At 37.3% G+C, this 12,537-nt stretch overlaps 1 protein-coding gene across 2 annotated transcripts in view; it reads left to right on the top strand.

The window, feature by feature from the left end:
* The window catches only part of TEX264 (testis expressed 264, ER-phagy receptor), a 172,061-nt gene that overhangs the window by 10,931 nt on the left and 148,593 nt on the right, over window positions 1-12,537 (top strand). For both annotated transcript variants that reach the window (XM_032209477.1, XM_032209478.1), the window contains exon 4: window positions 754-1,043. In XM_032209477.1, the coding sequence (XP_032065368.1) occupies window positions 786-1,043 (258 nt within the window). In that variant the 5' untranslated portion in view covers window positions 754-785. The remainder of the gene's footprint in view (window positions 1-753; window positions 1,044-12,537) is intronic.

Below are 12,537 nucleotides of genomic sequence, written 5' to 3' on the forward strand. Positions count from 1 at the left end.
CAGATCAATACCAAAAATGTTGACCCTATTATTCAAAGCTTCTTCCTTGCCCTTGGTTAAATGGACAAAACAAAGAAACAGAAAACTAATTCAAATCTTAATGTTCACAGGCAACAGAACAGCAGTGTATTGCTGTAAATAGAGATTTCTCTATTGCTGTTTACTAATTCTTTTAATTATTTCCTTGCTCAAAGAATCAACAGTTCTTGTTCCATCGAAGTAGCAACACCTCAAGAGTTCTGTCTTCTGACTGATATGTTTGTGAGAAGAGTAGAGTCTTAAGAGTCTTCAGAAAGGCCAGCGGGATTGGTCCAATCTAATTTTGGATGGGTGGAATGGGGTTCCAAAAGACAGATACTGAAACAGAGAAGGCATCTTCCTGTGTTCCACTAGATCAGGGATCTCCAACCATGGTTGGCTGAGGAACTCTGGGAATTAAAGTCCACAGGTCTTAAAGTTGCCATGGTTGGAGAGCCCTGCATTAAATGACATACTTTAATTGGCGGGATCAGGAACATATCCTTCTTGCCAGATCAGATGGGTTAAATAAAACAACTAGAAAGAGGGACTATCTTAGTCCCATCTCATGGAAGGCTTTATAACCAAAGCAGGTTTCATAAAGATTACTTTGAATTGTAGGTAAGGGAAGAAGGAATCCCTTTTAACTCTTCTCTTGCACTGTAAGTCTGAGCATATAGAGAAAAGCAACGAGTATCTGCATTCAGTAATCTTGGTCTCCTCTTTTGTCATTAGTTGATATCTGAACATTGGATACATCAGAAGTCATGTCGGACTGGCTTCTAATTGGACTGTTTGTGGCATTGGTGCTGCTTCTGTTGCTGACGATCTTTGGCTTTGCTGTTTATTCGGGACTGTTTACAGAAGTAATTGTGAATGCTGGTTTGCCCCCCATTGGCAACATCACTGTGGCATACAAATTCCAGGTGGGACCTTATGGTGACTCCGGAAGGTTTTTCACAGAGAGCTGCAGCGTCTCTCCAAGGCTGTCTTCTATCGCTATCTACTATGACAACCCTCACACGGTAGGTCACTCTTGAGAACTACGTATTGGTTTGTCAGACCTGAATTCATCACCAAATTTAGCTGTACATAAAATTGCAGAACATAACTACGTTAGTCTATGGTGGCAAAAAATCAGGAGGAATCTGGTAGCAGGAATCTGACAGACACATTTTAAGTTTAAAAATTAATCAGATGTATAGAATGTCTAGGCTGAAAAGAAGGGCTGTTTTGATTGTAAAAATCTGTTTCATTCATGATTCAAATATATGTCCGTTTTTTACTGTTACATGCACTTTATCCTCACAGCAGCCTTGTGAAGTAAATTAAGATGAGGCAGAGTGGCTGGATTATTCATTGAGTGAAGAAATGGCTATCAGTTGTTCAGGGATAGGTAGTCAGTTCATTTCTGCATGAAGAATAATCTAATTGGTCCTACTGCTTAGGGTAACTATATAGTAAAAAATATGACTGACCTAATAATACTGGCCATTTTCAAAAATGAAATCAGCTTGTCTATTAAAACCAAAGGGAATGTTAGAGATGAAAGTTTGTCTTTAAGCTAAAGAGTCATCTTTTGGGACTTGTTTTGGCATATAAATGCTAAAATGCATGTTTCTGCTAGCATTGTTTCTTAGCATCTCCTTTTTAAAGGAAAAAACATGTATTTGCTTTAACTGTGTGACTTTGAGCTTCTGTAAAAATCTCAGGGTGGAATGAGATTGTGATCTGTTCTGAATATGATTAAGAAATCAGTCTGAACTGCCAAAGAATATGTAGATGTTTTGGAGCCTCTTCAAGTGCTCATTATAAGTGAGGGAATATTAGATAATAATGAAAGGTGTCATATGAGATTGTTACCCCAATTTACCTAAGAGCCACAGTGGTGCAGTGGCTAGAGTGCAGTACTGCAGGCTACTTCTGCTGATCACCAGCTGCCAGCAGTTTGGCAGATCGAATCTCACCAACCTTCCATCCTTCTGAGGTGGGTAAAATGAGGACCCAGATTGTTTGGGGGCGATATGCTGACTCTGTAAACTGCTTAGAGAGGTCTGTAAAGCACTGTGAAGTGGTATATAAGTCTAAGCACTATTGCTATTTATCATCCATTAAATTTTAGAATTAGAAAAAAAAACATGGCGTTTCCGCCAGAGTGTCTCCCAAATAGAAATCCTATCAGCCAGAAAATATTCCCACATCAACCACAGGGAATAAAAGCTAATAATATGTTGTATATAGGGAACTTTAAAAAAGGATGTGAGACACATTTGGGAGAAGAGGAAAAAAGCAAAATGGAACAATGCTTCCCAGAGAAAAATCAGCATATACAATCAATACCTGCAGTCTTGGCTTCAGAAACTGTAGCACCATTTTTCTTGCTATCCTTATGAATATCATAAGACTGAGCAAAAACTGATTCAATATGAGTGGAAAATTATAAAAGAAATTGGTCAGTAAATGAAGTACTTTAAAGACTTCCACAACTCTTTAGACTCTAATGGATTTTAGGAAACGCAAGTATAAATCTGGCACTATTAGTAATATTTTAATGAATAGAAGATTCTGTATTCTGCTTTCAGATTCAAGAACTCTAGAGATTCATTTCCAATTAATAGAGCATCTCTAGGAGATTGCAAGGTAACAAATTACCTTAAAGGAGACTGATAACAAATTACCAAAACAAGTTTGTATTGTTGGATATGGTATATAAATATTAAATAATAGTGTATTATATAATAAATGAATCTGTTTTGCAACCTTTTTTTAAACTCAGAGTGATTTAACATAAAAATTACTTGGCATTTGACTTATATATTGCAGACTTCAGCTTCCAAAGAAATTTTTAACTCAATTTTTATTAGTTTCTGATTATTTTGTCTTTGTATGCCTTTGAAAGTGGTATGGATCATCTGCTGCATTTATAATTGAAGATTTTGTTTGTAGTATATTTATGATATGTCTATGGAGATTTTCAGTCATCCAGGTCATAGTTGTCCCAAAAGTACTTTTCCAAGAGGCAACTGGACTTTCTGGTTTTTCTTTGAAGATGTTTCACTTCTCATCCAAGATATGATACTATTTATAGTACTGTATTGTATGGAGAGGAAAAACTACATTTGAGCATTGTCAAGAAAAGTTTTCAAGAAGATACCTATGCTTCTACTTATATGAAGAAAATGAGTGGGAAAAGGTTTCAAAAACTTTTAATAAAGTAAGGCGGCTTACTTAAGAGATCATAGATTTCTTCATCCGTCTTCTGTATTTCACTGATTAAACTTGTTGATATGCTAATTGTGTTGTAAACAGTAGCAATTAGGCTTCTTATTTTGAAGTGAGTATTCCCAAGGTTGCTTATGAATACTATTGCAGTCTCTTCCTCTTGGGATGGGCCTCCTCCCTATTCTCCCAGGCACCAAGAATTATAATGAGCCAGAGTTACTTTTACTGTGGGTCTTGTGGATTTTGGTTCAATGCCTAACTTTTTCTTCATAACCTGGTTTTCTTGATATTTAATTGAAATTTAGTCTTGAACTGAGATGTGGCTAGATTGAACTAACTCAATGTTCTGCTAGTTGTTTAACCAATGCACTTAAACAATTTATGCAGTCATCGGCTGTATCAACAGAGGGATAGTATCAGGAACACAAGAAGTGATAATATCAATTTATACTAAGCTAGCAAAACTACATCTGGAATACTGCTTCCAGTTCTGGTCACCATGATACAAAAAAAGATGCTGAGGGCCTATAAAGAGTCAGAGAAGAGCAACAAAGATTATAAGAGATCTGGAGGCTAAACTGTAGGATGAACTGTTAAGGAAACTAAGTATGTTTAGCCTAACAAAGACAAGCCTTACTATGACATGATAGACGTCTTCCAATACTTGAAGGGCTGTCACAGGGAAGAGGGGATTGATTTGTTCTCCAAAGTACTTGAGGGCAGAACAAGAAGCAATGGCGTGAAGGTAGTCAGAAGGAGATCTAATCTGGAATTAAAAAGAAACTTAATTTTTTCTTTTTAATAAAAAACATTTTAAATAAAATTTATATTTTCAGACAAACACAAACACAAACACACAACACATATAACATAAAAGCCTCTTCAATTACACACAGTGTGTCGATTGGTTACAAAGTCTTTCTGTGTCCTTTCCGTAGTCTTCACTTGAATTTTATCAAAATTCACATATTGACAATGAAGATATCTTTGTATACATTGTTATTATGCTTCCTCCTATTCTAAGTCATTCAATCACTTTAGCATTGATAACATTCTCTAATAGTTTCCAATTCCATGTTTTTCCCCCATTATTAGTATCATCAATCTAATATACATGTATACAAATTGTTATAATTATTAAACATCCATTAAGCCTAGCTATTACATCCTTTCAACATAAAGCATATTAAATTTAAAATAAATTTATATTATGACATTTTATTACATCATCCTGAACTCATCCAATGATATTACGTCTTTATAATCTATTCTATATAGAATTGTTTATCTTTTATAAAAAGGCTTTTCAACATCATCTCCATGATCCTCACTTACAGTTTGTATAAGATTTCATATTATCAATCTAGTATATATTAATGCCTTGTTATCATTATTAATCATTTATTTGACTATAGCTGTTATTACGTTGTACATTGCACTCAAAATTTAACTATATTTAACTAAAATTTATTGTGACATTTCATTTCATCATCCTGTATCCTTCCAGAGATAGTGTAGTCCAATATCTCTTGCCATTTGTAAAGTCTGTATTCTAAATGTTTTCTTGATAAGTCTTATATGGACTTCCCTTAAGAACTTATTGTTCATTGCATGTCTTATAAGAATTCAAAACCCTTTATCTGCTCTTTTTATCAGCTTCACTTTTGTTATCATTAGTGCTTTTGCCGAGATTACTCTCATTATTTCTGCCAAATTTTCTCTCCATTCTTCATCTATTTTCTGACATCCAAAATGAAGATCTGGTTCATCAATTTCTCCTTTCTGTATTTCACACTTGTCATTTTCCTCCACTCTCAGTTTGCTGTCAGTATCAACAATTTTCTTAGTTAGTTAGTTAGTTTATTAAACTTATATGCCGCCCTATTCCCAGAGGGACTCAGGGCGGCTAACAAACCAATAGGGAAGGGGGGCAATACAAAGAAAACAAACAAGACAGAAACAAAATCCAAAAAACAGATTATCACTTTCATATGTCTCTGTTATTTTTTCAGCTCTGTCCTCAAACTTCATCGCTGTCCCTGTACTTTCTGTATTTTGATCTATAATTTCAAGTCTCTTTTCAACTCTCTCTGTAATTATTAAAAATTTTTGAATTTCTAAGAAAATTCTTTGCAAAGTTAGTGCCTTTTCTTCTTCACGTTGTGCCATTTTCCAGGTTATAAACACTGCCAAAACATTGTTTTAAATGCCTTGTATTTTTCGTTGTAGTTTTTGTGTTTCCCTTCCCCTTCTTGGGTTTGTGCGCCGCCCTGAGTCCCGCTGGGAATAGGGCGGCATATAAATAAAATGAACCTCGAACCTCGAACCACTGTTCCTTCAGAACAGTTTAGATCCAAAAGGACCGTCCAGAAACAGAGATATCGACAGCAATCCTGGAGACCCAAGATTGCATGTCGTGTCATTGCGACCTCAAGCCCCGCCACCCAACAAGAAACTTTCTGATAGATCAATTAGTCAATGGAACAGCTGGAGTTGTGGAGCTCCATTGCTGGTGGTTTTTAAGAAAATATTGGATGCCCATTTCTCCAGAATGGTATAAGGACTCCTGTCTTGGGAAGTGGGTTGGATTAGAAGACCTCTAAGGAGACCTCTAAGGTCCTTCCAGCCCTATGATTCTAATCCTGAAAAAAACCCAAATCTTTTCTCTCTTAATTTAACCTTCTGTTTTTAGGGGCTGCTATTTCAAGATTAAAAAATCAGCTTAAGCATATCCCTCAGTTGCTTTCTTAATAATGGACATGGTCATCACATAATATATTGTCTTCTGGACTATTGGGCTTTTGTCAAAATAATGCATATTGCTTTAAAATGGATATGTATGCTTTCTTGTGGCATAACTATTTAGTATTGCATCACTTCAACCTCTGAAATCTCCTGAGCATTGTAGTGTTGTAAAAACATGCCACTCAGAAATCCTATTTATTAAGTTGGCTTGAATGTTTATGTTGATACATCGAGCTAAGGGATAGGGCAATTGAATGGGTAGGTAGAACAGGAGACAGTAATTAAAGGGAACCAGTGCAGCTTATCTTAAATCACAGCAGCATGTAATACAGTTAAAAATCTTCCCAAATACAGTGAAATGTACGTATTCTAAATTGTTGCTAGTTCTCTTATATGGTACCTACAATAAACTTTTTAGATTTTCAATATTTTTCCTCATATTTTTTTTAAATTATATGTTTTAATTTTATATTGATTTTAATGAATAACCAAGCATCCCTAGTAGGTGGCAGTAGTGTAGAAATTGAACACATACTGTATTTTTCAGAGTATAAGATGCTCCGAAGTATAAGACACACCTAGCTTTTGGGGAGGAAAACAAGAGAAAAATATCTGCCTCTGCCTCCCAGCAATTTCCCTCCTTGCAACAAACAGCAAACAGTACAGACAATATACACTGTTTGTAGTGTTACATTTCAGACTATACTTGTACAGATGCTGTTAAAATTGATGTGCTTTCTGGAAGTATAGTTATTCTCTGCTATTTAAAAGAAGGTACAATAGTACTGGGCCTCTGCAGATCAAGCATTTATTTTAAAAAGCTTCTTCATTTTGTTAAACTGTCTAGAACAATAATAAAGCAGTCTTTAAAAAATAAGTCTAATAATTTGAACATTCTATAGGCATTTATAATTATTGACTTACCTCCTTGCAGCAAACAGCCTGATTAGCACAATAAAAAATATATCTGCCTCTGCCTCCCAGCAATTTGCCTCTTGGAGCAAACAGCAAGTTTCACTTTCAATTTCTCCTGATCATCAGCTGTTTCAGGCTGCAGGGATTGCTATAGCCTATTGCAGCCTCGCAAGCCCCTGTTTAATAGCAATAGCAATAGCAATAGCAATAGCAGTAGACTTATATACCGCTTCATAGGCCTTTCAGGCCTCTCTAAGCGGTTTACAGAGAGTCAGCATATTGCCCCCAACAATCTGGGTCCTCATTTTACCCACCTCGGAAGGATGGAAGGCTGAGTCAACCCTGAGCCGGTGAGATTTGAACCGCTGACCTGCTGATCTAGCAGTAGCCTGCAGTGCTGCATTTAACCACTGCGCCACCTGTTTGCTGCAAGGAGGTAAATTGCTGGGAGGCAGAGGCAAAAGGGTTGGGCTACATTCAGTGTATAAGACGCACCCAAATTTTTACCCACTTTTTTGGGGGAGGGGAAGGTGCAAAGGAATGATTCCTTTGGATACAGATATTATCATGGTTTATAATAATATATCATGCTAAATTGTAGTGTGGTTTGTTTGATATTAGTTTAATGTAATGTATTAGCCATGTATAAAATGACAGTTTATTAGCCTTAGTTTATAATAACGATAGACAGCCTTTTGGAGGTGAGGGTGGAGATGGCACATTTTATTTGTTTATAGCTCATTTATATAGTTTCTCATATACCCACAAAACTCAGGCAGTAATAATGAAATCATTAAAGAAATGGAGGTTGGTATGGGCAAGGCAGAGGGCTATGTCATTAATTGCAATAAAGGTGGTCCTCGACTTACAACAGTTCAATTACTGACTGTTTGAAGTTACAGTGCACTGAAAAAAGTGACATGACCATTTTTCACGCTTATGACCATTGTGGCATCCCCATAATCACGTGATTTACACTCGGATGCTTGATAACTGATGGCTGCAGTGTCCCTAGGTCACGTGATCACCTTTTGCGACCTTCTGACAAGCAAAGTCAGTGGGGAAGCCAGAATTCACTTAACAACCGTGTTACTAATTTAACAACTGCAATGATTCACTTAACAAACGATTCAAGAAAGGTCGTAAAATGGAGCAAAACTGTTTTAACAAATTTCTCACTTAGCAACAGAAATTGTGGGCTCAATTGTGGTCATAAGTTGAGGACTACCTGTATTTAGTAACCTTATTTTGACAGGGCAGCAAAAAAGGTGTTTGGGTCTAGGATCTCAGCTTGTCTCTCTCGGCTTATGTCCTGGGATTTTAGTATCTAGATAGTTGCATCTTATTTAACAATTAAGTTATAATTATAACACTTCAACCATCGTTAAAACTTGATGGCATGATAAAATTTCCTGTACTCAAACTAAGATTAAAAGGGAAGTAAAATTGGTTATAAAATAGTTAGATGGTTTATTAAACATAATTTTCTACATTCTATTACTTAAAAGTAAGCAACACTGAATTCAGCGGACCCTACATTTAGGAGAGCAAATGTTACTACATATTTATTTAAATATTCATATTCACTTTTAAATGGCTGTCAATGAAAGTTCTTCCTTTTCTCTGTTTCTTTCTCCAAAATTATAAAGAATATAAATAACTTTACAAAGTCATTATTAATTAATTAATTTAACAGTTGGCTGTTTAATGTTCCTTCTAAAGAACTGCAGCAAACTACAGCAATGGCTTTTGGCAGACACTTTAATGAGATAATTTCATAGCAAATGCCTCGAAAGCAGATCTGCCATATAATTTGCTGGATTCCACCTATAGAGCCCTCATATGGCATTGTCACTTGCCTGGTGTTTGATGTGCAAGATGTCATTTTTGTTGTTCACTTTAAATAATCATCTTTCCTGTTAACTCAAAGCATTAAGTCAGCACTACAAAAGTGATCCAGAAAAACATGGCTTTGGCATGATGACTTCTACAACGTTCTCTCTCTCTCTCTCTCTCTCTCTTCCTCTCTCTCTCTCCCTCCCTCCCTCCCACCCACCCACCCATTATGAGGAGCAAATAACATGGGTTTTGTTATTTGTTAACTAACATAGTTAGTTTGTATTTTAATCTGATTTATATTCTTTCTTTTAAAGTGATGTTTGAGATTTATTAGCTTTTAACATTCCTAAAGTGATAAATAAGCTAGAGACTAGTTCCTGATAAGAAAAGTTTGTTAGTACAAATTGGGGTCTGGCTTATCTCTTGTGAACCCTAAACAACCTTTCTCCTTACAATTTATTCCCCTTCAGAACCTCATTTTAATAAACATGTACGCTATTATCCTGTCCAATCAACTTTTCTCTTTCAGATTTTTTTGTAATGTTAACTATAAAAGGGGATGTAAGCTAAAGATCGGGGTTCCCTCTTTGAATAAGGAATCCCTTTTGTCTGAATATTCTGATAAATCGTAATAAAATGATCTTCCTGTCTCGGTTTGTCTCATTGTAAAATATGCACACCGAGGCACGAGCCTGAAAAAGCCATATTTGGCCATCATCTTCCTCCTCCTCCCCCCTCCCTCTCCCTACTCCCCTCTATCTCCATCATCATCTTCTTTTAATGTCCCCATAATTCCTTGTGGGATGGAGTCTGGCCAACTGAATGGAACTAGCAGAGTGTTTTAATGGCTGGATGCCCTTCCTGTTGCCAATGTGGAGTTTTGTTCAGCAAATATATTCTCAGTGTGCCCAGAGAGAGAAATATCTGCCTCTACCTAGGATTGAATTTACAGCCTCCTGATTGCAAGGCAAGAGCTTCAACTCTAGGCCACCGCACCACTCCATATATGCATATATATGCACGTATGTAATTTATATTTTACTATATTATATTATACAGTAGGTAGGGTAAATAATTCAATAAGAGATAGTTAAAAATTATGAAGAACCTGAAATGAAAAAAACTTTTAATAACAACAGAAATGGTGGAGAGAAGGGCAAGGAGGATCAGGAATTGGGCCGCACCAGTTGAAGATGAACTGCATAGTTTTGGATGGAAACATCTGACTGACTTACATCTATAGATTGCCAAGCAGTTTGACATCATACTGTAAGAAGGTGAAATTGAAGATTGGCTAACATCTAGCAAAACCATCTAATGATGAAAGAGCCAACAAGAGGCAGCACCAGGTAACTATAGGCCAATTCCTACTTACCAACAACTTTTAGATTGCTAACTGGTGTGGTAGCAGATACAGTCCAACAATATCTTGTCGAAAACAGGTCCTTTCCACCCGAGCAGGACAGAAACTACCAAACAGCAGAGAAACAAAAGATCAGCTCCTAATTTACAGGATGACATTGGAAAATTGCAAGAGACAGAAGACCAATTGAAATGTAGCGTGGATTGATTACAAGAAAGCATTCAACTCCTTGCCATATGATTGGATAATCAAATGTTTAGACATAACAGGATTCATTAGAAACATCAGGAACTTTGTACAAAAATCAATGGCACAATAGAAGACATAATTGCTAGTCAGTGGTGATAGACTGTGAAAGGTTAACACCAAGAGAGGAATCTTTCAAGGAGACTCTCTATCACTATTACAGTTTGTAATTGTGCTGATTCCTCTGTTAACAATACTGAACAAGTCAGGCCATGTCTGTCAAATATCAAAAATTTTACTCAAACTATCCCACCTCCTTTACATGGACGATGTGAAGCGGTATAGAAAAATACCTGTTATAATAGAATCATTGCTCAACACTGTCCAAATATTCAGTACAACCAAGAAATTGCAGTGGAGTTTGGAGTAGGCAAATGTGCCCCTCTCACCATCAACAGAAAAAATAGTGGAAACTGAAGGAATCAAGATGCCCTATGAAAATAACATCAGTAATCACTACAAATATTTCAAGCTGACAACATCAATCATACAAAAGTCAAGAATAACGTTAGCAGTGAATATATCATGAGATTGAAGAAGATCTTAAAATCGAAACTCAGTGGAAAAATCCCATCAGGGCAATGACCACCTGGGCAATTCTAATCATTAGAAACATGATGGATGGTATGTCAAATGTGGTACCCAGTTGCTCTGAAGCTCATATTGAAAAATCAACCTGCGCTATGCTGAGGACACTACACTAATAACCGAAAATGCAAAGGATCTGCAAGATCTACTAATGAAGCCCAAGGAGTATATCGACTAATTAAATAGAGAAGACCACACTAATGACAAGAAGTAGAACAACCAGTTTTAAAATACATAAGATATTGAAGTGGTAGACAACTTCTGCCCTTTAGATTCTACTATCAACAGAAAAGGAAGAAGTGGGAAACAAACTAGCAGTTGGTAGAGCAGCCATGAAAGTGTTATAAAAGATATTCAAAAACAATGATGTGTCTCTACCTACAAAGCAGTGGTGGGTTGCAGGCGGTACTCCCCGGTATGGGCGTACCGGAACATGCCCAGAGCACTGGGTACCGTTCCGGTACGGTGCTCCGTAGGCCCCACCCACCTGCCCCAGCTCCTTACCTGTCTTTTAAAGCCTTTGGCGCTTCTGCGCACACGCATGGCGCGTACAGCGTCTGTGCAACGCTCCACCAAGCAGCTGGAGCATCGCGGAGGTAAGATGCATACGTGCACCGCACGCATTCATGTGGAGGACACCGGACGCTGGGCCCGGTTGCAACCGTATAGGTTGCAACAGGATCCAGAACCCACTCCTGCTACAAAGATCAGAACTGTGCAAGCCATTGTATTCCCTGTTTCACTTTGTGGAAGTAAAAGCTCCTGGTCTTTGAAGAAGTAGGATACGAAGAGTATTGATGCTTTGAACTTTAGCATTGGAGCACACTCAGGGCAATACTTTGGATAGTCAAAAGCAAGCAAACAAATAGATCATTGAACAAATCAACCCAGAGTTCTCACTTGAGGCATAAATCTCCAGGCTCAAATTATCCTACATAGGAGACATTATGTGAAGCTTAAAGCTTAATTTACTCTCTGGAAAAGGTTCTAATGCTGGGAAAAGTGAAAGGAAAGAGAAGAAGATGACAACTGGTAGCAGGCTGGATGGACAATGAATATACTGATGAAAGAGCTGAAAGGCCAGGTTAAGGACAGATCATCATGGAGAAAATGTACCTATGTGGTTGGTAGGAGTTAATAACTTGATGGCATGTACTCAGTCAATACACACACCTACACAATTACATTTTGAAAATGACAAATCAAGGTAGTATAGTGGTTAAAGTACTGGTATAGGAGTAGGAGTGGAGGGGGAAGTTCATATGCTACCCCTGCTTTGGAGCAGGGGTGTCAAACTCACGGTGTCATGTTGTTGTCACATGATGTATTGTGACTCCCCCCCTTTGCTTAACCAGGGGAGGGCATGGACAGCAGTGACACATCTGGGCCCGCGGGCTGCAAGTTTGACACCCCTGATTTGGAGGTTTAGGCCATCATTTTCTCTTGGACCAAGAGAGTGCTCTGCCCATCTGCATAATTGGAGTTGGAGAAGTAGGAGACAGTGGTATTTACACTACCTTGAGTTCCTGAAGAAAGGTGGAGTATAAATTTAATGCATATGTACATATGAATTATACTAGGAAAAAAGGTTCTTCCCTGTA

Source organism: Thamnophis elegans, chromosome 2, assembly GCF_009769535.1.
Source record: "Thamnophis elegans isolate rThaEle1 chromosome 2, rThaEle1.pri, whole genome shotgun sequence".
Classification (NCBI taxonomy): Eukaryota; Metazoa; Chordata; class Lepidosauria; order Squamata; family Colubridae; genus Thamnophis; species Thamnophis elegans.